General features: G+C 46.8%; 1 protein-coding gene across 4 annotated transcripts in view; it reads right to left on the bottom strand.

Moving 5' to 3' along the window:
- Positions 1-25,593, bottom strand: part of LOC105902535 (rab GTPase-activating protein 1) — a 98,226-nt gene that overhangs the window by 47,772 nt on the left and 24,861 nt on the right. For all 4 annotated transcript variants that reach the window (XM_031577210.2, XM_012830161.3, XM_012830143.3 and 1 more), the window contains 3 exons: positions 24,639-24,807; positions 24,340-24,433; positions 12,578-12,728 (listed from right to left, as the gene is read on the bottom strand). In XM_031577210.2, the coding sequence (XP_031433070.1) occupies positions 12,578-12,728; positions 24,340-24,433; positions 24,639-24,807 (414 nt within the window). The remainder of the gene's footprint in view (positions 1-12,577; positions 12,729-24,339; positions 24,434-24,638; positions 24,808-25,593) is intronic.

The raw sequence follows: 25,593 nt of genomic DNA, 5'->3' as shown, positions 1-25,593 counted from the left end.
AGTAATTTACAGGACAAAGCTGGGCCTTGTCATAGGAATCCGACACGGCTACAACATCTCCCCCCCTGTTTTACTAGAAGTATAACAAAGCTATCACTCCTGTCATCACCGCCTCCCTGACACATTAACACCACAGGTTGCAGGAGTTTAACTGCGTCGGTTTACGAAATGTCACACCTAATGGCCGTTAACGACACACCCCGACGCCCCCGAGCCGCTTCAGGCCCGCGTGTTTGGCCGCGACTGACTGATCTCGCCACTCCTCGTGACAAATAGGTGAGGGTGGGGAGCTTTATGGCAGGTGATGGCTAATGGCAGAGATGTGTTCGTAGAGATCATGATGCTGCATCACCGGTGGAGGGGACAGCTCAAGCAGAGTGTGAGATGGGGATGGCTAGTGCTGGGATGGACCTGGCCATTTATATATATACACAGTATATTAAATACACAGCAGCGAAAGACAATCTAAATCCTGACTGCCTTTGAAAGAGTAGAATGTCTGATTTGCTGGGGCCATGACAGTTAACCCTAACCCTAGGCCATCAACAGTTATGGAACAACTGAATATTGAACAATCGACACTCAGCAGACACCACTGCCTTTTGCATCCACTTGCTCCAGATCTTTGATGCTAGGGTTGGAGTGACTGACTGTCAGCCAAAGAGGCGCACGATAGATTTATTATCTAATAGCCACAAATGATCACAAAGAGGGGAACGCTCTGCTCTTTGAGTGACAGGAATTTTGTTCGAGGGGAATGCTGGAAAATAGTTACGGCTCACTCCATGGCACTGGACTGGATCTAAGTATATGATTGGTGGATAGAGGGGGGTGGGGAGTTACAAAGAGTGGAGGGGTGTAAAAGAAACTAATGGAGAGGAAGAATGAAGGCTGCAATCATCTCACTGTGTGTGTGTGTGTGTGTCCGTCCTTGCCGTTCCGCTGGCACCGCTACACAATAGTGAAAGATCCGCCATTTGCTGAACAGCGGTCTATTTGCACTCAATAAATGCTGGTAAAGCTGGGATCTCATTGGGAAAAAGGTCTGACTGCTGAGATATCATTAGTCCTGCCAATTTTCTCCGGCCAACAGAAGCGAGGGACTCGCTCCTCTATGGCAAATACCCCAAAATAGATTGTGGGTCATTCAATGCTGCCATTCAATTAGACACAATGGCAGCACTGCTCAGGACATGATTACTTGACGGAGTTGTGTCCCCTTCAGAGGAACACACACACACACACACACACACACACACACACACACACACACACACACACACACACAAACAATGACCACTTCAAGCAGATCAGGAGATAAACATTCCGGAGGCTTCTCTTTCTGGACACTCTCCCGGTAGTCAAATATAAACCCAGCTGGCAGAACAACAACGTGCCCAACAACAAAAAAGGAGGCCGGCGAGACGTTTCTGAAAAATCGACCATTACACCAAGTTTCACTGGCTGCACTGCGACTGTGGAATATGGCGGGGCCCGCGATGAATGGGAGCGATTCAATCTGCTCATACGTTCTGTTCCCTCACTCTCCACGGGGGATCATGACCTGCCCGGCTAGCTGGCTGGCTTAAAGCTCTCCCAGTCCGCTCCCGTGGCATTCATTCTCAGCCGTACCCGACTAATGAGCTTATTAGTTCCTTCCCAATTACGACCGAGGGTGGGGGGCGGGCATCCCGGTCGTGTCGGGTGGTGTGTGCTCGACAGAAAAAAACTGACCCCCTGTACTTCTGCTGTGGCCGCAGCCTAACCAGCTCATTAGTGAGTTCAGTACATGTACATTCAGCTAATGTGGCTAGCGCCCGCCGCTTGGGATAGCCTCGGTCAGGTCGGGTGGTGTGTGTGGGGGCGGTCTTGACAAAAAAGATGACCTGTCATTCTGCCATGGCCTAATCAGCTTATTAGTGAGTTTGGTACATGCGAACACGGGCACAAACCACAGGCTCCCTCGCTGCTCACGCACAGAGACAAACTAACACTGGCACTAATGTGGCTAGCGCCCGCCACTTCGGATGTCCTGTCCCAAAGAAGCAGGCAGACTAGGGAGGGAGGGAGAGAGGGGGGGGGGGGGGGGGGAGCTCATGGAGGATAGATGCCGCACAGGGACGGAGCAGTAGGGTACACAATGTCCAAAACTGCCAATGCCGGTCGAGAGTAGAGGAGCTTTCATAGGGTTACAGAGAGTCCATGCAAGGTGTGTGTTGGGAAATCAGAAGAGCCAGGCCTGTTCTTACCCTGGCAATACATCTTTATGAATTAATCTTGATGTCTACCCTAAACGTGCCTGCTCATCAAAACCAGGTTTTGCCACTACCCAGAGGAGCACCTCCGCAAGGAGAGTAAAACTTTATTAGCATCGCTCTCGATGTGTGGAGCAGGTTCGCAAAATGGATGAGCTGAAGCTTTGCTGCCTCAGCTTGGGCGGCACCAAGGGATTTGATGGCAGTTAGTAATGTGTGAGTGAACGAGCGGATGATTGTGTGAGAGAGAGAGAGAATGGAGAGAGAGAGAATGGAGAGAGAGAGAGAGAATGAAGAGAGAGAGAGAGAGAATGGAGAGTGGAGAATGCTAAATGAGGTGCAGGAGTGATATTTTCGTCTCATGTGACAGGCTGATATGAAATCTGTTTCAATGACAGCTTAATAAAGCTGAGGGGACCAGGGCTCTCGCCTGCACCGGTCTTGTCACATCATAATCAATATACCCCTAACACCTTACACACCCAGACACATACACATGTGCGCACATACACACTCACACCTTCAGACATAAACACAGTCTCCCTCTCTCACACACACACACAAACACTATTTCTTCTTCATCTTCCCACACCCACACCCCCCCCCCACACACACACACACACACACAAGCATACACAAAACACTGTCTCCCTGTGACACACACAGAAAAAACATTCTCTTCCTACCCCACCCACAGAAGCCTGCACACACACACACACACACACACACACACACACACACACACACACACACACACACACAAACACACACACAGAGAGAAACACACTCCTCTAAAACACACAGAGACAGAATTGGCAGGTCCTACCTCTGCTATTACTACACACTGGCGATAACAATCTCTCTCATTCCAACATGACCAGTGCTTCCGACTATTGAGCGGTGATTATGTCATTCTGTAGCACAATGATATCATGCTGGCCAGAATAAGGCGGAGGGAGAGAGAGAGGGCATCCCTTCCAGTAACAACAAACTCACTCATACAGGTACGGCTACTAAAAATTACCAAAAAGGATGAAGGAATACAGAGATAAAAAAAAAGGTCTAATCACAGATTAGGGATTAGGCACACGCGCACACATCTCATATAAACAATGACATTTCTACTGTACTTATTTGGCGCATTCGTACAATCATGTGTGTATGTGTGTGTGAAAAAGAGAAAGAGAGAGAGAGAGAGAGAGCGAGCATCCGCATGTGAAAGGGGGGGGAGAGAGAGAGAGAGAGAGAGAGAGAGCGTGAGCGAGCACGCGCATGTGAAAGAGGGGGGGGGGGAGAGAGAGAGAGAGAGAGAATGAGCAGGAGCATGGGAGAGGAGAACATCTTGTGACCACCTGGGACCCCCACACCCCAGGATGTTGACTTGACATAATGGCATCTGACATGGCTGTGCCCAGCAGAGACGCAGTGTGTGCACGGCCGCGCCAACAAACCGCAGGGGCACTGTCACCACAACTCTCCTCTGTGGGATCCTTCACACACACATACAGAGAAACACACATACAGAGAAACACACACACACACACACACACACACACACACACACACACCCGAGCCATGTGTGTGCTCAGCATGGTAAATGCATTGTACTGCCAACACACACACACAGACAGACACACACAGACACACACACTATATATAAATCACATGTACTTTTAAGCATCTGGTAATGTAAGGCCCTTCCCCCACACACAGTCAGTCAGTCAGTCAGTCAGTCACTTACACACACACACCACACGTGTCCTTTAACATGATGTGCGCACTGTACTGCAAACACACACACACCTGCCTCATGATGCCGTACGTTGCCCCCTTCCTGTACTGGAAAGAGCTGTCTGCTAAGCATCACTGAAGCTTTACCATCTCTTCACACCTTCCTAATCTCCAGAGAAACAGACAACCCACAAGCCTTCACTAAGGCGCTAGCGTTTCTCCGTGTAAACAGAGTTTAGAACAGAAATTTGTTTTGGTGACTGAGGCACCCATGGAACTAAACAGTGACTCTGCTACCCCCGGGAGAAGGTGCCATCCATGCCCACACCCTTGCCCTGGAGGGGCAGAGGGCACAGGCTTCCCAGCAGCTCTGTAGAATCCAGATTAGATCAAAGAAGAGCAGAATGTGGGAGAGAAGGGCAGAGGTGAGGGAGGACAGATAGGCGGAGGGAGCCGTTGGGTACTGTGGCTCCAGGAGCCAAGATGGAGAAAGTTGGTGTGTTGGTAAAAGGCGTTGGGGTAGGGAAACTGTCAGCGTCGGGTTTTTCTCTGGGGGGGGGGGTCCGTTTCAACGCAGGGTCTGAGAGCCCGCCCCATCAGCAGACAGCGAGAAATACTGGAGAAGAATAAAAACAACTCTGACTTGAGGGTGGTTATAAAAAGCATTACAAGAAATAACACAGGCTTGAAATAAAATGCTCCCCCCTTTCTCGCTCTCTCGCTCGCTCTCTGTTCATCTCGGTGTCTTTCTGGGAAGAGCTTTAACAGAGCATAACTCTGATATGACAGAACTGGGCACATTGGCCAGGGGACAAATCTATATATACACATATATATAGTTTATATATATATATATATATATAAAGAAATATGGATAGAGGGAGGTGGGAGGGAGAGAGACGAGATTCTCTCTTTTCCCCCCCATCCACTTTTTTGCCTAAAGTGGATTTGGACAGGAGTTTACCCAGTTCAAGATGAACTGCTTTCATAAGATTCTTCTGTGGCTTCACGGATGTCAAGCTGAACTGTAGTATGCGTTGTTTCAAACAGGGTGCAGCTGGGGTGTGTGTGTGTGTGTGTGTGTGTGTGTGTGTGTGACCCTGACTGATCTGACCACACTGAGCCTGAAAGGCTTAAGATGGCAATTGCATATTCAAACTAAAATTGTACACAATATACGTCATAAATTATAACTGTATATTATACTGAGTATTGCATATTGCAATACATGTAAGTATCCATTTTATATGTAATGGAATACTTAACATGCCCCAGGGTTCTGACGCATACCTAATTACATCAAATTCTACGCATATAATGCATAGTACATTGTATTGTTTCTCTTGGCGAAGCCCTTGGACAGGACCTGGGAAGAGATGTTCGGACAGCCTCTGGCCATGCTCAGTGTCCTGGTGAAGTCAGCTGGCCCTGGTCCGTGCTCTTTCTGGGTCAGGCCTGTAGGCCTTTAGGCCTCAGCTGCTGAATCACAGCGCGGCCACTGCTGACGTTCTGAGCTCTGATGCCGCGGGGGTAAGGGATGCACAGATGAAGCATATGCATCCAGCGTACCACAAGCCACCCTTGAGTGATGTGGTCAGCTTGGTGGAAACGTGGGAAAGCTGAGCTACAAAGGAGCTACTGTAACTACCATCCATACTATGCTGTGCTCTACACAGTGCGTACTGGCTGCCTGCCTTATTTATAGCACAGCTATGCATTATATCTCACTATACATACCCAGTCATCTGTTGTACACCATATCATCATCTGTAAAAGCTCAATTACACTACAGTAAGCTATGCTACACTGAGTCCTAGTGGTTCCATGCTTTGCTGTGTGATGCTGGCTTGTACTTTCCCTATGGCCTTTATGCCATGCTAGTTCGTTTGGACTTGTACGGTGTTGAACTATACTGAATGTCCCAACCATAGGCAGCAATTTATTCCCATTTATCATCTTCAGTGTTTCCCCTACCGTTATATTAGGGGGGCGCCCCGCCCCCCCAACGGCACCCCCCGCCCCTCCTGGAAGGTCAAGTTAATTTTGTTAAATTTTATTTTCTATAAAGCGCCAGATCACAGCGGAAGTCATTTAAGATTACCTTTCCTATAGAACAGGTCTATAGCTTGTTATTTTATTAAACAAAATAAATAGCCTTATGTTATTTATCTTATTTACACGACGGCATGTAATTTCTGTCTCTACATGGTCGCACGATTACAATTCTCTGCTCTCTGTATCACGCATGGCGGAGTTCCGCCACGATGCGCACAAACACACACACACACACACAGACACAGACACGTGCGCGCACACACAGGTGAGCACGCTCCCACCAGCGGACAGAATTGGGCTTAAGAATCAGTGCCCAGCTACGGACACTTAAGCTTTAAAAAACACATTTCCAGGCGTTCATGAATCCAGCGATCTTTTCCTAGGTAGGGTCGAGAATGAGGCCTAATGAGAATGGCTACAACAGACGTGGAAACAGAACGTACGACCATGTCCGCACCGAAAATTCAGAAATAGATCTGGCTTCCATTTGTTATCATTTTCCGCGAGTTGTGCGTGGCCCTTTTTACATAGAGTCTGGTAATAAATCTATGAAATGTAATGAACATTATTTATTTTGCTGTGAATAATGAAGGAAGCAATACATCTGATTATTTCCCAAACCCTCAAGAGCTGTTGCCATGGAGATTTAACGTTACTTTCTGTTTGTTCTTGATGAATTAATGTTTGTTTATTAATCAGTTATTTTTCAACATATAATTCAATTATAATTACAAAGAGGACAATTCGCAACTTTATATCCCAACTTTCACTTGTTTTCGGCAATTTCATTGCAAAAAACACCTACAAATAAAAACTTTCATCGCAACTTTTTGGAAAAGCTCCTGCGAAATCAGGAATTTTAGGCCGCAAATATCTCAAAACATTTTCTTCCAGAAGGCCAAAAAGGTAAACTGCAGTGACAAAAGCTGCACACTTTGGGGATAATTGTCATAAAAAGACATGTTCCGATGTTTAGTTCAATGTACAGTTAAAATAATTGTTCAGTTGTTATATTGACTGCTGTCATTAAAAGAAATACATGAACACCATGATTCCTTTAAGCGTTTGTGTCGGTGGCCGCACCGCGCACCGTGCCGCGCACCGTGCCCCCCCCCCCCCCAAAGCTGTAAACCTAGGGGAAACACTGATCTTGGTAAAAAGTAAATGAGAACATGTAAATGAGAACCTAAACCAAAGGTCTTAAAAGGTACAATACATCATCAAACAGCATGGCAGTTGGCAACATTTGCTTCTAACTGAATACTTAAAAACAGATACACAGCAAGCAAAGAATCTATAGACACAAAATATGTTATTTACAATTTCAGCTGAATAAAGACGAGAAGGTATAGGCATAGGTATAGGTGCAGACCTTTTATTTGCTTTAGTTGTTTGCCTTAACATTTGAGTGCCTTGTTTTTGTGTTGGTTTATATCAATTATGATTCACATTTATAACTTTAATGATACTAATATATTAATAATATACTAAGAATAACTAATTTAAATTCTGCTTAGGGCACCCAAATGGCCAGCAGTGGCCCTGAAAAGAAGAGCAAACTTTAGTGAGATGTATGACATTTATGATTATTGTAAATGTATGCTTTTTTTATTTGGGCTAGTCTATTTACTTTTGGGCAACCAAAATCTGAAGAATGCCTGCCTGAAGGGCCATCAGGGATTTAGACATTTTGACAGCCCTGTAATCTGTATCGCTGTTCCTCAACTAGTAGAGGAAAATGCTAGTAGGTTGTGGGTTCTTCTGCTAAAGAGCATACTGATAATAGGTTAATATCTTTAATGTCATGATTTGCATTGGACAATAACACAGTAAACAATGAGTTAGTCAGTCTTTCCGTCTGCCAGTCACTCAGTCAATGGAGGGGGCAAGTCCCGCCCGTGGGAGAAAGATAAATCACATAAAAATAACGAACTCTCTAATTGTATACTGTTTACTGTTTATAGGATTGCAATAGCTGAGACGTATATTCGCTATTCTTCCTGGGGTCCGAAAAGTAAAAAAATCATAATAATCAAGTTATATTAAAATACATTACAAGACACACCAAAATGAAATACAAAACAACTGCAAAGACAAAAAAATGTACTGTGGGAGAAAGAAGAAAACCAACTTAAGCACGTTGAACATAAAGTAATTAGATAACCCGAAATAACTATGATATAATACATTATCCTGTTTCCTCGTACAATGCGCATTCATGGTAGTCATGTGAGCATTCATTAAAAATTGGTTCCGAATAAATACGTATACTTCCTGGGTGAAGGGCACTGACCAAATTACAATTTATGCAAGTCCTTCAACTTTTGGCAAGCAGTTGACCTCAGGCTCTTCTCTAATTGGTTGCTTCAGATTTTCTACAGGGCACAGCTCGCAGTTCTCCCAGACGCACCTACTTTTATTGCCAGCGAATTTGTACTGTTTATATGTTTTTTGGCTTAACGTAATTGGACAATTCTCAAAGCTGTCTTTCTTGCTCACACCCACCATCGTTAGCTGACAGGTACTACTGGAGGTACTGCATTGCTGAACAGCTAGATGGAGGCTACAGGATTAGCATTAAAAGGTACAACAAAGAAGTGACAGAAAATCGAGACATCCTGTCCGGAATAATAGACTGTGTACATTTTTTTGGAGCCTTTGAGTTGGCTTTGCATGGACATAAAGAGAGTGAGAGGTTGAAAATAATTAAAACTTTTCTCAGAAACACCATGACGCAGGAGATGCAGTGGCTCTGCTGACAATGGAAAAAAGTTGGCTGGTTTACCTTCAGTTTCAGACCGCATATATAGGCTATGTTAATAAGCCTCTATTTTAATGGACAGTTGGATAATAGGTAGTCTATATTCAGATTACATGTTAGGATGACTTCCATGTTTCTCAAGCATGTCACTTGTGTTTTCGACAGTTGACAGGATGTCCTTTTGGTGGGGTAAAAGGACTTGCAGCCATAGTACTTCAATTTCACTAGACCTCATTTCCTTATTTTTTGCAATATTAATTTTATATTTCAATACTAACCCCCGGTATAGACATAGTAACGTCACTGAAGGTATTGTCAAGATGTATCTCAGAGATTGCCAAAATATGTTCAACACAGTTAGAAATTTAAAATTCATGGATTCCGTTTACTTTGTTTCTTATAATTGACATCTACAATTATAAAATGCTACATCCCATTTTCAAGGTGGCTTTTGTGTCTAATACCGTCTTGGATTCTGCCAGTCGATGTATATCTGATTCTAGTGACTTGACTGTATTGTTGGCCCATTGTTGTCAACAGTCAGATAATCCATCTCCTTTTGTGTGAATTACAGACTTGTTTTCGATTCTTGCAAATTTTGGAAAATGTCATCTATTCTTTTTTTGGTTGGGTCCATGATAGTAAATACACAACATTTAAAGCTGTTCTCCTGCTGCTGCAGTAGTTCTTTGTATGTGTACCTTTGGTGGTGACAAAACATCCACAGAACCCAAAAGGTCCCACACTTTACAATGTCACTCTCTCGTGCTTTCCTTCCACCCATTGAGTGTCCTTGCATGCCCTCTCTGTACACGAAATTGAAAGGATTGCGGAGATGTTTTTGCAGATTTGATTTAGCCAATTCGGCAACTCAGCAGGAGACCAAACAGGAACAAGAACAGCCTTAATCACTAAACTAAAATCATTCACTGCAAATTACGCTACATTCTCTTCAAATAGCTATTATAAAGCAGAAGTGATTGATAAGATGTCGTCAATTAGGCTTTGCCCACAACAATGTGGCTGTTATTGATGACCTGGGTCTTGCGTCCAAGTCCCTGAAGTGACGCTGGAGCAAATTATTTCCCCTCATATTATGTGAATTATGATGGGGGAGTAAAAAAGGTCTGGTGTTTTAATCATAATGCAGTATGAAGAGGTTTTCAACGAATGCTATTCATTTCGCCAAATTCAATTCAATTCAATTCCTTTATCTTTTATCTGTTACAGATATGGTGAAAGCAGTCAACAATTCAACCTCTTTTCCCTTTTACTCGAGGAGCCAACTGGAGGGGCCATGTGATTTTGTCGTTCTGGTTTTCCCACCAGTGTTGCCAAGGAGATGACAGGCACTCCTATATGAACCTTCAAATAAATGAGACATCCTGTTTTTTAGAATGAAATGCTGGATGATCTAGCACAAATCAGAGCGAAGATACATTAAAATGACAGAGTAGGAAAGGATCAAATGTGCTTTCTGGCTTTAATCTAAACTCTGAGACTGGTCCACAAATGAAAAAGTATATGAATTTCGCTCGCAGGCATTGATGTTTCTTTCTAAGCATCTACCTACTCTCCTCTAGACGGGGACCACTTAGCTGACCAGTCTGTGGAACATGTGGCGCATGTAGGGCACAATGCCCCTGTGGGGGTCGCCAGCTCAGCCATTCAGAAAAACAACACACATTTTGGTTTTCACGCTTTCTACACACATACCTCTTCCATACAAACTAATTCATAAGACACCCGAAAAGAAAAAAAACATTTCACTTTGGCACCATGGGGTACCACCAATTGGGATAAGAATCTGGGCAACATTCAATGACGCTAAGAAGTTCCAGAAGAGCACAGAACTGACTCCAGATCAGTCGATGGGAGGGGCAGCGGCGGCAGAGCCCATATGGCAGCTGATTCTGGATCTGTGGCCAAGTCGGGTTCAAGTCAGGTGGGAAAGTATCACAGAGTGAGAATCCTCCACAGGGGGATCCACAGATGCCAGGTTAGATTGTGTAATGCTGACAGACACATCACATACACATTCTCACTCTCTCACTCTCACACGCTCTCATGGTGCTTTATTTAGCAGCAAGGCCTGCACTGTGTCCAGCTGAACAGCAGCACCAGTAGTGGGGTGACACTCAAAGAAAGAGAGGGAGATAAAGAAGGGGAGAGAGAGAGAGAGAGGGAGATACAAAAGGGGAGAGAGGGTGGGGTTAAAGGGAGAGACCACAGGAAGAAAAGACCACAGGAAGACAGAGAGAAGAGGGAGAGAGAGAGAGAGAGAGAGGGAGAGGGAGAGGGAGAGCATAGGTGGCAATCGGGGGAGGAAAGGATGAAGGAAGAGAGGGGGAGTGTTGGTGAAGGCATTTCTAAAAGGAGAAAAACTTTAAGCAGGGCATAAAGGAAGTGGAGGAAAGGCAAGGGAAATGTTCGAACCAGAGAAAGGGATGAAAACGCTGAAGCATGTGTATATCTGTTTAAAGAGAGAGATAGGGAGAGAGAGAATGAGAAAGAGAGAGATAGGGAGGGAGAGGGAGAGAGAGAAAGAGGGCCATGATAAAAAAAAGGCAGGTCCCTAGAAATAGCAAGGGAGAGGAAAGGACAGACACAGATGAAGGAGCCTAACTGGGTTTGATAAAGGGAGAGTGTGTGTGTGTGTGTGTGTGTGTGTGTGTGTGTGTGTGTGTGTGTGTGTGTGTGTGTGTGTGTGTGTGTGTGTGTGAGTGAGAGATGGTTGCTGGTTGCCTAGAACAGCTTAGTCTGTGATGTGAGGCGATGTAGTGGAAAAGCAGCCGTCCTTTCCCATACTGCACCTGGCAAAGGAGAGGAGAGGCACCACAGATACCCTGCTGTTCTCTCACACACACACACACACACACACACACACAGGCACAGGCACAGGCACAGGCACAGACACACAGACACACACACACACACACACACACACACACACACACACAGGCACAGGCACAGACACACACACACCGACTTGCCATGAAAAACAAAACATCTGAGTCACACAACACTCTCGATAAAACAAACCCACACAGTCATCTAACTTACACCTTCCCCCAAACACACACACACACACACACACAATACCACTGATCACTCAAACATATCAGTTTACCCCCCTTAACACAAACACCATACATTTGAAGTTCAGGGATTAGGAATATCTGGCATTCCTCTCATGGTCACTGGGGAACAGGCTTGAACCTCTCACAGCCAGCCTATCACAATGGGCCAAGGTTTCTGCAGAGGGATCCGAACCAACAACATCTCAGCTCATCTAATGGTCCTGTACAAACAAACACTCCGCCATTTTCATGAAGCAGAGTGAGACCAGATGGGAGGCAACTGGATCAACAGTTTGCTTACATAACACTTGCACGCCACACCAAAAGAGACCCTTTCTAGCCCCCACAAATACACACACACACACACACACACACACACACACACACACACACACACACACACACACACACACACACACACACCATGGTATAAACATATTTTGCACTTGTCAGGTCAAGTCAAACATAAGACACAAGGTCAAACCCTAGTCAATCCCATTCTCAACTTTTATGAACGGTCAAACTTCCATGACACACAACACATCAAAACAAAGCCCATACAAAAAGCCAACACGCGTAATGACATGCCAAATGGTACATACATGACACGCACAAAGCTTGGTATCGCCCTAAACATATCCGTGTTCTCATCAGCCCTGGGCTCATCACAAGAATCACACATCAGGCGGACCTACTTTTGTGATGAGCGTACGATACTCCTCCACCTGATGGTCGTTGTTATGGCAACCGGCCAGGAGCTGCCACACCTCGCCCCTGAGGGCTTCTGGGATGCCGCTGCGGACGAGCGACGGGAGCTGCTTGGGCCGCACCGCCAGATTCAAGTGCCTGAAGGGGGAACAGAGATGAAGCAGGAACAGGGTTACACTACAAGGCATTACACCATTTATAGTACAAGAGTTTTGTATGTTTGTTTGTTTGTTTGTTTGTTTGTCAGATGCTGATCAAAGTGACTGGGAAAATTGACTGGCATGCAATGATACGCACGACAGCTCTTTTCATTGTAAAACTATAGCTCTGGTGATACGGTCTTTGAGTTTGCTCTGATGAGAAGTTTCTTTATGAGTCCCAACATGGCCATGGAGTTGTTGAAATCAATAAGCTTAAGAACCCCTACACTACACAGTTCAGTGCTGCTTAGAATTTTTTTATTTTTTTTACATTCCCCACACCAGCCAGCCTTGCTGTGCTCAATCCTGAGTAGCTCAGCCTGTAAATATCAATACTGGGCTAAGGGTTTCCAGCCCTCAGGGACAGCCATATCAGTAATAATACAAAAATGTGTACCTCCGAGATAAAAAGATACTTTAAATAACATCTGCTGAATGAGTATAAATAAATACGAAATAATGCAACCACATAAGGGGCAGATCAGTTATGAAAATGCTTTCAGGAGCAGTGTACAAACAAAGACTAGATATTTGAAAGATGTATTTGAAGTAGTACGTTGAAACTTTCCATGGGAATTAACGGGAATATGCGGGAATATACAAGAATAAACGGGAATTAACTGGAAATTTTGTGGTAATTTGTAGTTACTGTATTTACCTTGTCATACATGACAAAGATATAACAATTCCCAGCATCCTGTAGTGTTCAGGATACGGGGAATTATCTGTGTGCATGTGATAGAGGAATGCACAGGATGGGTTGAAATTCAACTGAATTTGCATTAAATCGGGTTGCTGCAAGATCTAGAATTGCTAACGTTAGCCACTTGCCAGGTAGACAATTTTGTTCCTGTGGACTATAAATAAAGTCACCTGTTTGCGTTGTCAATCGATAATGGATACAGTGTGCTCTCTCAGACAAGATGACTACGGACTTTCATTTGACGCATTTGATCATGTTAGGCTGAGAGAAAAATAAAACACGAATCCATTAATTCTGTCAATTTGGTTTACAATAGCTAGCTACATCCTTTGCAAAGAAACACAGTGTGTACTGCATTCCATACATCTTTAAAATAGAGTTTTGAATGACGTTTTTATTGCTCAGCCTTTCATTTGTAGTAATTACTGTAGATAAGTCGCCCAACTCGCGCTTTTTTGATGGACCCCAACAGCTGCAAGTAATCGAGGTGATGGTGTACTTTTGTGTGGACATACATACATCCTACTCTCACTGCTGTTAAAAGCCTACTGTATACAAATAAACTTGGTATTAAAATGAACATGGCTTCAGTGTAACAATTAATCAATCAATATGCTAGGTAATGACAAAGACGTTAAAAAACAACAGAAAGTCATAGGTTTACGTTTCTGGCAGACAATGTTCCCAACTAGCTGCATCCAGGGTCCAGCTGAGCTAGGCTTGCCTAGTCTTGTTTTCAACTACATTTAAGGTTCCTTATCGCAGTTCACTGCGATATAACAGTATGGTACATGACGTCAGTCATGGGGTACAAATCGAAGCATTTATCTATTCACGCCTGAAAGGCCGCGAGATCTGTCAGCGCGCGCTCCTGGCCACGCCTCCCAGGAGTACTATAATATCATTCCGCGCCCTCAGATCTGCCTCTTTTGAAACTTCGCAAGACGGAGTGAACATCTCCGAGCATATCTCAAACGCTCTACCACAGTCAAAAGAGTTTTGTGTGCTTTCGCTCTCTACGGGTTGGTGAGTTATCTGGGTTCCTTAACCCTCACTAGCTCAGGGCGCTACAAAATTCATTGGCTTAACTTCATTTTGAAAGTAGTGGCTGCTATCCTGGCTGGCTAAGTTTCTGACTAGCCTGCTAGCTTGCTAACAACGTGTTCGTTGCAGATAGTGTGCTTGTGTTTTAACATTCTTCTCTACTTTCAGATTGAAAAAAAAGCCCTGGGGCTGCGGGCAGCGAGGCTGAGGAGCTTCAACCAAGCGGTGTCCCGCCTGAACTCGAGCTGGACATCAGCCTGGATGATGATAGTCTGCTAGACTTCTCCGATGAGCACAGCTCAATCGCTGAAGCAATGCAGACGAGCCATGACGTTAGGATGCGGGTGGAGACACCTCCTACCCTCGTCTCGGTTCCTGGGCCAGCAACTCCACGAGGTTGCGCTGAGAGCAGCCAGCTGCCTCGGGCTCCCTCTCCCTCCCCCTCCCAGCGTGCGGTCCTCGCTGCTGGACGGGGAGTTTTATGCTGGCTCCGCCGCGTCAGTTCCCAGCTGCATCCCCTTTTTCGAGGAGGTGCACGAGGAACTGCAGGCGACATGGGCGATACCCTACTCGGGCCGAGCCCCGGTGCCGTGGTTCGCGCCCTACATGCAGCTCCACATGGCTAAGGAGAGGGGCTACCTCTCCTTTCCTCAGGTGGAGGATGCAGTAGCGAAAGTTCGAAGAACAGCAGAAGAGCAGAGAGGTATTCCAGGCTTGGATGCCTCGCTCTAGTGGCACGGGTGAGACGTCCTCCTCAGGACACACCACACCCGCACCGGGCCAGAAGAGAAGCGGGTTCCGCTCGCCAGCGCCTCCAGCAAAGGTGTCCACTGGGCGAGGCTGGCAGAGACACCCCTTCCGCCCTCCAGCGCAGCCTGCAGCACAGCGACCAGCTGCCTGCCCTGCCCAGGGCGCAGCCCAGGCTCCGCGGCAGCACTCCGCTCGCCGCAGGCGAGGCAGAGGGAGACCTCAGGCCTCACATGTGGAAATCATGTCCAGCACGGTAAGCAGGTTTTCACAAGCATCACAATCATGTGTCCTAACTCCGGTCCCAGATGGCGCAGTGCCCAGGCATGCTTGTGCAACTCCCCCCGCGAGGCACACAGTGCAATCGCACCCCCACATTTTTTTCAAAAACATGAGGGGGCAGCCCCAGATCTCGTCTCCCTCCCTAGGCGGAGTGGGTGTAGATCTAGGCTTAGACTCATTGACCATGAGCGGGTTAGTCCCCGACAAATTCAACTCAAAGCACAACCTCCCTGGTTGTGTGGAGAGTTGGCGCGCATGCGCAGTGTCACCATGGGTGCTAAAGACGATCACAAGGGGTTACGTGCTGCAATTCGCCCGTTCCCCTCCGCCATTCAGCGGAGTGATACAGTCTGTGGTGCAGCGAGAACAGTCTCATTTCCTACGGGAAGAGATCATCTCCCTGCTCAGAAAGGAGGCAATAAGCAGAGTCCCTCCCGAGGAGGGAAATGCAGGCTTCTACAGCCGTTACTTCCTCGTACCCAAAAGAGACGGGAATTATCGGCCAATATTAGATCTACGTGTGTTAAACAAAGCACTCATACCGCTACGGTTCAGAATGTTGGCCCCACGCAGGCTTGTGCAGTTTATAAGGCCAAACGATTGGTTTATCACGATAGACTTATTTCCACATTCCGATCCACCACAGACATCAGAGATATCTGAGGTTTGCGTTCGGAGGAATAGCGTACCAATTCAACGCACTCCCATTCGGCCTGTCCCTAGCGCCGAGGGTATTTACAAAGTGCGTAGAGGCAGCCGTCGCCCCATTATGTCTACGCGGCTTACGCGTTTACAATTATTTGGACGACTGGTTAATTGCTTCTCATTCAAAGGCTGCAGCAGTGCAGGACGGCCATCTAGTGGTGGCGCACCTGTATCGACTGGGCTTTGTAATAAACAGAGAAAAAAGCGTTCTCTGCCCCAGGCAAGTTACGCATTTTCTGGGTATGATTTTAGACTCCACCTCCATGGAGGTCAGGCTGTCTTAAGAACGAATAAATGCCATCAAGACATGCGTGCGCCAGTTCCGACGGGGATAGTCAGTCTCGTCACTGTGCTGCCAACGCCTGTTAGGAATGATGGCGTCGGCCGCTATAGCGCTCCCGTTGGGGATGTTGCGTGTGCGGCCATTCCAAATATGGTACCTGTCTATGAAGCTCAACGCAGTCATTGCAGAGTAGTGGTGTCCTCCAGATGCAGGAAAGCCCTGGCGATCTGGAGAACCCCCTGGTTTCTCGCCGCGTCAGGCACTATGGGCATAGTGTCGCGTCGCGTGGTGGTGGTGCCCGAAGACGCTTCCACCAAAGGCTGGGGAGCTGTCTGCGAAGGGAGAGGCGTGAACGGTCTCTGGTCTGTGACAGAGGCCGCGTCTCACATAAATGTGTTAGAGCTGCGAACAGTAGTCCTAGCTCTACAACACTTTCTGCCCAGGCTGAGTGGTCAGCATGTACTAGTGAGGACGGACAACACTGCGACCTTGGCGTATATAAATCGCCAGGGCGGAGTGCGCTCACCGTCACTACACCATTGGGCGACTCGCCTGCTCCTGTGGGCAGCGAGGCACGTCCTGTCCCTCAGGGCAGTTCATATACCAGGTCACCTCAACTACGGTGCGGATCTGTTATCGAGGGGCGATCCTCGAGCAGCAGACTGGTGCCTTCACCCACAAGTGATAGGTCAGATCTGGGTGCGTTTTTTCAAGGCGCAGGTGGACCTGTTCGCGAACAGGCAGAACACCTGCTGCCCGCTCTGGTTCTCGCTAGGGGGCGACGATCCCCCACTAGGCATAGACGCGCTGGGCCACCAGTGGCCAGCTCTACCCCTATATGCTTTTCCCCCGATCCCGCTCCTCCAGCAGGTGCTGTGCAGGATTGCGGACGAGGGCAGGGAATTGATATTGATAGCCCCCCACTGGCCCAATCAGCCGTGGGCGGCAGATCTAGTCAATATGTCAGTGCAGCAGCCTTGGGAGCTGCCTCTGCGGAGAGACCTCCTAACGCAGGCGCACAGGACAGTGTGGCATCCCCATCCAGAGTGGTGGCGTCTCAGAGCCTGGCACTTGAAAGGTTATTCTAGAATTCCTACAGCAGTTGTTTGATGAGGGGAAGGCGGCTTCTACTCTCAAAGTGTACATGGCTGCCATTTCAGCCTGCCACGCAGGCATTAATGGCAGTTCTCCTGGCAGTCACCCGCTAGCGTCACGCTTTATGGCGGGGGTGAGACGGCTCAGGGTGCCAGAGAGACACCTCATACCCTCTTGGGATCAGCTAGTGGTATTACGTGCTCTCACAGGGCCTCCGTTCGAGCCCCTGGAGACAGTGGACATAAAGTTTGTCTCTTTAAAGACCGCGCTGCTGCTGGCGTTAACGTCAGCAAAACGCGTTGGTGACATGCAAGCCCTGTCAGTCAGTCCATCGTGCCTTCAGTTTTCGATCGCTGGTGACAGAGTGGTTATGCGACCTAATGCTGCTTACACACCTAAAGTGGTGGTAACCCCATTCCGCAATCAGGTGATTGAATTAGCTGTTTTCTCGCCTCCTCCTTTTGCGTCGGCAGAGGAGGAACGTTTGAATAAGCTCTGTCCAGTGCGCGCTCTCCGCTGTTACGCAGAGCGCACTAGAGCGTTCAGACAGTCAGATCAGCTATTCGTGTGCTTTGGTGCACGCGCAAAAGGCAGACCTCTTTCAAAACCGAGCCTCTCCCGTTGGATAGTAGAGGCTATCGTGTTGTCTTATAAGAGCTTGTCTTTAGATCCCCCGGAGAAGTTGCATGCGCACTCTACGCGGGGGGTCTCGTCTTCCTGGGCCTTACTAAAGGGCGTCTCAGTGGAAGATATTTGCAAAGCTGCAAGCTGGAGTTCTCGCCACACTTTCATTAGATTCTATATGTTAGATGTGGCTGAACCTAGTTTTCTTCATAGCGTTCTGCGGGCAAGCGATCTCTGAATCCCCTGGCCTGAGAACGATATATAGGATAAGTGTGTTCATTAGTGTCTACATGTTATGTTGCACATGAAACATCCCAGGGTTTTCCTACAGGCGCGGGATCACGGATCCCTGTCGCCTATGATAAAGGTGGCCCCATTCATGGTGTTCTGCAGGCAAGCGATCTCTGAATCCCCTGACCTGAGAACGATGTATATGATAAATGTGTTCATCGGTGTCTACATGTTATGTTGCACATGAAACATTTCAGGGTGGTTTCCTACAGGCGCAGGATCACGATCCTCGCCGCCTATGATAAAGGTTGCCCTGTTAATATGTTCACCGCCAGCGGCGGTAGGAACCTCTATGAGGGCAAAGGCTTCAATAAAGCTGGTGTGTGTAATTGGCTGCCACTGTATTATCACGCGGGAATGAATAGGGTCCCATACTGTTATATCGCAGTGAACTGCGATAAGGAACGTCTCGGTTACTTACGTAACCTCGGTTCCTTAAGCAGGAACCAGATATAACAAAGTTGGCATGTACAGTGTTACCTTGGATTGATTGTCTTGCTCAGTTTCTTTCCGAGGCAGATCTGAGGGCGCGTAATGATATTATAGTACTCCTGGGAGGCGGAGGCGGGGCCAGGAGTGCGCGCTGACAGATCTCGCGGCCTTTCAGGCGTGAACAGATAAATGCTTCGATTTGTACCCCATGACTGACGTCATGTACCATACTGTTATATCTGGTTCCTGCTTAAGGAACCGAGGTTACGTAAGTAACCGAGACGTTCCCTGTTATAGGCTAACTTTTGCCCAAAAATGTTTTCAAAAATTCCCGAGCTTAACTTCCCATGGAAAGTTTTCAGAAAATGTACCTTTACATGTCAGGCAAGTGCATAAAATCAATCAATCAATCAATCTCTCATTTCTAATGAAAAGCTGAAAAGAATATAGGAGTATTCCGTAGCTCTCCTATTCTGAGTGCTTCCCCTCCAAAAAAGCACAACAGATCGGTTTCTAGACACTGGACACCACAAGTGAGCGCCTGTGTGAGTGAAACTGAACATCAGTGACAAATCAAGACAAATGTACTTGTTTTTAGTCTGGCTACACTAGTTTTAAGATATATTTGGGTTCTTTTTTATCTTGGCAAGTCAAATTTTCCTGTTCTGTTGGCAGATAAGTTTGCTTATTTTAAGTAATACATCCCCCATTGTATTACTTTTTTTCTTGTTTTTGAAAGCTGAATTTTTTCAGTGCACATGAGAGCCATTTCTCATGGAATGTCAGTCTTTATCAAACCTAATCTTATCTTCCAAGCTCATCCTTGTGAAGCTGCACATCACATGTGCATGCTGCTGTGAGACTAAAGACTGAAGAGTATGAACAGGACAACACAGGGACGACATGTTCGGGCACGCTGTGACAAAGCTGTACACCAAAAAGTGTCAAAGGCCTCATCAACCTTCCCAGGGAGAGCAGATGGAAATTAGCCAGATGGCTAAATTTTCATTAACATAGCATGATGTTCATTAATGTTTCCATCAATCCCGCAAAGTCAATCCGCACATGAATATCTCAGTGCAGTCGGATACCAGATTTGCGATCCAAAATTGAACATCCGAAATACTCACCTCTATAAAGCTAGACACAATACACTTAGCAGATGATTTTGTCCAAAGTGCTAGGCAGTATTGTAAAGATATAGATTTTTCAGTATATGTCATTCATGCGTATCAAATCCACTCCCATAATGTTTTTGGTACCAGCTGAGCTCCAAGAACACAAACGCCTTTATATCACTGTGTATTTGTAGATCACTGTACCTCTGAACACCTAAGGATCCATTTTCATTCATTCATCTCCATCCATCCATCCATCCATCCATCCATCCATCCCAGAAGCTAAATAGCACATGTGAGTCTGTTCTGACTGAACAGATCTCGGTGACGCCACCACTCAAAAAACACAAACACCATCACAGCCTCTCAACCCACGGAGATCCATGCCTGCGGAACAGCTGTACAGATGCCAGTGTGCGAATATGAACATGGGCGCTTTGACACCAGAACTCCTCTGACCCCTTGGCGCACAAAAAAAACAACAAAAACAACAACCCAAAAAAATAAGAGACAACCCAAGCGGAGCGAGGCTCTTGGCCGCATGGCGTTTAAGAGACCTTTCCAACGTCCCCGCGGGATACGGCTGTTCCAGCAGCCGCTCCGCTGACGCCACTGTGGCATTCTGCAAAACACCAAGTGACCGACCTCCTGCAGGGTGTGCCACCTTGTTTCCATGGTAAGGCGTCATCGTGGGGGAACAAACGCAAAAGACAAACGGGCCTGTAAATCTGCCTGGGGGGGTGAAGGGGATTTATGTACCTAGACTACAGAGAGTAACGAGGGAACACAAAGGCTCCTCTCTTTCTCCGTCGTTCTCTCTGCCCTTCCTTCCACAACCCTGTGACCAGCATCAGGTCATGGCTGCTGACTCAATTATACCGCACTGTAGCAGGGGAACAAAAAAAAGGAGAGTAGAGGAGAGATGAGATGAAGAAAAAAGGCAGGAATATGTGATCCAGCCTCAGGAGAATTAGAGAGAGAGAGCGAAAGAGAGAGGGAAAGATAGAGAAAGAAAGAGAGAGAGAGGGTGAGGTAAGAGCGGGTGGGGGACAAGACTGAAGAGATTCAAAGAAAGGTGACAAAGAGGAGAAAGACAGAGAGATAGAAAAAGAGGGTGAGACAAAAACTGAGAGACAGAGAAAAACATAGACTAAAGGATCGAGAGAGAGAGAGAGACACAAAGAGAGGCAGGAAGAGACACAGACAGAGTGAGGGACTCATGACAACAGTGTATGTCAAGGAGAAATAAGAAAAGGGATGAAACACAAAAGGTAATGACAGATAGACGGAGATAGTGAGAGAGAGAGAGAGAGAGAGAGAGAGAGAGAGAGAGAGAGAGAGAGAGAGACTTGAGTGAATATGTGTAAAACTGTGCAGGGAACAGCAGAGAGAGCAGATGTCTAGTATAATATCAGATGTCATGCAGGCACTTCTGAACCTCTTCATTGTTTTCAGTTGATGACTTCATCAAGCATGGAAACAAATCTGTTGTTGTAGTTGTCAGCAGGCCCAGATCTGCGTTTATCCTTTGGAAAATGAAGGTCCAAGAAAACCCATTCACCTCCCATGACCTCTCGTGCTTGGAGAAGGGAGATTCGACCTCCGGGCTGTTTCCGGAATATTCTGGAAAGATCCAGCATGACCCGAGTCCTGCCAAAGCCCCTGGCGTTGGATTGCAACTCAGGCTCTCCATTGCATGTTTCTCTTATTTAGTATTTATTTATTGGTGTGCTGTGTGTACTTGTTGATTGCTAAGCTTATGCAACGTGTAGCATTTTCCTCTCTGATAAAGGAAAAGGACAACAAAGCGGCGCTTTCAGTGTGATGTAAGAGGATGCAGAGCTCTCCTTCAGGGCTGGACCAGCTGGGTGTAACTGTGCAGTGAGCGGTTCATCACACACACACACTCGGACACACACACACACACACACACACACACACACACACACACACACACTGTAGCCTTAGACACTGTAGATGAGCGAGAAAAGCTTTGTTGGGAGAAAATACGCTTGCGGTTTGGAAAACTCTTAGCAGGGATTTAGCAAAGATTGTCCATAACTGTCCAATTAAATCCTTTTACATGTAAACATTTCTGTTGCAATATTTGACAAAAAAAAAGACAGGGCACAGAAAGGCAAATGGCCTCTCATAATCTCTAACATGGCTCAACCAGCTTCTGACTACCCAGACACAGCTGACTTCAGCAAAACACACTGAGACAGGGGGGGGTGGAGGTGGAAGGGGTGTGTCTGTGCGTGTGTGTGTAGACAGGGGATGGGGGTGTGGTGTATGTGCTTAGGCCACACCTGAGACACACCTGAGCCGCAGCAGACTGCAGGAGGGAGCTAACGAGCGAATAACTGAGGTAATGGAACATGACAGAAACGGCGCCCAGGCTCAGTTCCCGTAAAGCCGGGAAAACACGGCTTTGAGGAATCAGGGATTAGGGGGAGGACTGAGAAGGGGGGGTGGTAAGAGTGGAGGGGGTACAAATCCAGATGTGGCAACCACTTTCTTTGCTCTCTCTCTCTCCCTCACTCACATAAACACACACACACACGCGCGCACACGCACAAACGTCGCCTCATTGTGTCAGAGGAGTACAGGCCCCAGTCAGTAAGATCCTGTAATTAAATTCCTCTGCTTTTTAATTGAATTCATCTCGAGGTTTTGATTAAGAACAATGAGTAATGGGAGGGGGAAATAATCTTAATAAGGCCTCATTTCTGGATCAGACCCCCCCCACCACCACACACACACACACACACACACACACACCTCCCCCTGCTTCCAAAGATTCAAATATCTATCTAATTTTCCAACCATGAATTACAAATTAGAATGAAGTAGGTGCTTGTGTGTGTGTGTCTGTGTCGGTGTGTACATGTATGTGTGTGGGTCTGTGTGTGTTCCTGTGTCTGTGTCGACTGTACGTGTGTGTGTGTGTGTGTGTGTGTGTGTGTGTGTGTGTGTGTGTGTGTGTGTGTGTGCGCGCGCGCAAAAAATGTTCTTCTGCGAGCGTTCCCCGGGAACAGAAGGAAGCCGAAATATCAAAGACAATTCTGTGGGCCAGAGCTATTTCTGTGTCACTTCTCTAGCTCCGTTGTCTCCTCATTCCGCCAGCTGCTTGTTGAGGGAGAGAAACGTGGCGCAGAAACAGAGTTTCCCAGATGCCAGCCCTCATTACAAACCACAAACTCACCCAAGAGTCTTAAAGAGAGAACCCCCCTCCTGTGAACGCCTGGGCACTTAACGACAGGCAGCCCCATTTTGAAACCCCTGCTTCAAGACTTAAGATTGAGGAATTATTTATTTGCCTTCAGGTGGGGGGGGGGGATCACTAATTTCAGGCATACAGTAAGGCACAAAATGTATTTGCCTGTGTACATTATTATGTATGTGCATACAAAAGAAGAATGTATTAAATAAACATAAATTAGTATGGAAGACAAAGAGGAGAAATGGATTTTTTTAAATTCAGCAGTGTCACCACATAGCCAGCACAGATAGTCCACTTGAGGCGCGCTTCTAAAGCTGAACGGGGGAGTTTATGACCTGGCCTAGAAAACGCTTATGCAGATGCTCACACACTCAGCCTGTGTGTACTTCATGTTTCTCTTTTCCACTGTTTGTTTATAAATGGACCGCGGGCCTTTTGTTGACGGCGGATGTTACACAACGTGAAGAGGATGATGGGTTATGAGAACGCAGAAGGAGGAGAGAGGGGGTGGAGAGAGGGGGGGGGGGCAGGGGGGGCAGCGCGCTGGCTGCAATAGGTGTAGTCTAAGCCAGATGTAGCTTATCTGGGCCCTTTGCCACAATGACAAAAGAGCTCTGCAGTCAACTCCTGATCGCCATTACTGCTAATTAAGTCAGGGATAACCTGCCTCATATAGATATCAAGCCATTTTCTTACTTATTTCTTAAAGGATGATGATTAACACAATATTTGTGCATATGTTGTGCTATACCTTTTGGTTGACTGCTTGGCACCACAAAATAGCTAATGGGGGATCTTGGCAAGCTAGGTTACTGTGCTACTATGAGGCAAATGATCAAGATAATGACCATAATACAACACCAATCAAAGCCTTGATCTGGCCTAAGAGTTAGCAGGTCTCAGCGAATCATGCGCATGACAGGCAGCTGATGCATGCGCTGCCTGTCCCCTCTCAGAGGGGGAGAAAAAAAAAAAAAAAAAAGGCTTGTCTGGCCCACTCACCATTTAGACAGCAGGTCTCCCCATGTCTCCAGGATCTTCTCTGCACACTCCTTAGACACGTCTCCAGAGCCACTCAGCAGAGGCTCATCGTTATCTGAGAGAGAGCAAGAAAGAAAGAAAGAAAGAAAGAAAGAAAGAAAGAAAGAGAGAGAGAGAGAGAGAGAGAGCGCGAGAGAGAGAGAGATTAAAGAGATTACCAGTCAGTCGGACGTTTTAACTACCTGCAGGCCTTTAGCCCTTTTTATTCGCCCTAGTCACACATACCGAACACACACACACACACACACACACACACTCACCTTCCTCCTCCTCATCCTCAGGTGGGGAGGGCACCGTGGAGCCGTGTGAGGCGGACTGCAGGAGGTTGGGCGTGGCCGTGGTTTTCTTCCTCTCCCTCTCGGCCTCGCTCTCCAGACTCACCACCTCGTACAGCGTGTCCGTGTTACTCTTCCTCTCCTTGCGCTCCAGCTGGGCAACAGCAACACAAGACAGCAGGGACACAGCGCTGGGATCAGTTTGGAGAACCCAAACTGGTAGAGTAGGGTGCTAACTACACAGACGGCATGGGTTGCATACACACTGATGGAAATGTATATCTGTAGTGTAAATTGTTTTGGATAAAAGTGTACAAGTTTTTTTTTGTTATACACAGGAAAAGATGTGAAGTGAAGTTTCTTGTGCTATCGGTTGGGGTCTTCCCACAGTGGCCAAACCTCTCACCGTCACATGCAAGTAATCATACCCAACGACCTAGCCTGAGTTTTACAACAACAGGGTGCATTACAACTATCACACAGATAACTTAGCCGCAGCAGCAACAGCAACAACAACAACAAAGACGCCTTTGTGAGCATTTCACTGGAGTTGTCAAGTGGGCACCTTCTTTCGTCAGTGTTTTCTTTGAAATACGCTCAAGGCAACTCCAGAAGCCGCAGCAGCGGTGTCATCCGAGACCCCCCCCCCCCCCCCCCCCCCCCACACACACACACATACGCACAATGGATTAGGACTCACGCATCTTCAAAAGGGAACTCGACAAAGTAAACAATGCGCTCGCACTCAGAATACAACACCATGTCTGGTCTCATAGCATTCACAACAATACTGTGTGGATCATGACGCTGTCTTCTGACATCAGCCAGCTAAATGAACACCTATACGTGTGCAGTGAGAACTACCACTACAGCATCTGGCATGAGGGATCACTGGTGTCATGGACAAAAATTTGTACCGGTATCTTATCCTAATTATCAA

Source organism: Clupea harengus, chromosome 12 (assembly GCF_900700415.2).
Source record: "Clupea harengus chromosome 12, Ch_v2.0.2, whole genome shotgun sequence".
In the NCBI taxonomy this organism is placed as follows: domain Eukaryota; kingdom Metazoa; phylum Chordata; class Actinopteri; order Clupeiformes; family Clupeidae; genus Clupea; species Clupea harengus.
This window is presented reverse-complemented; position numbering and strand designations above follow the sequence as displayed.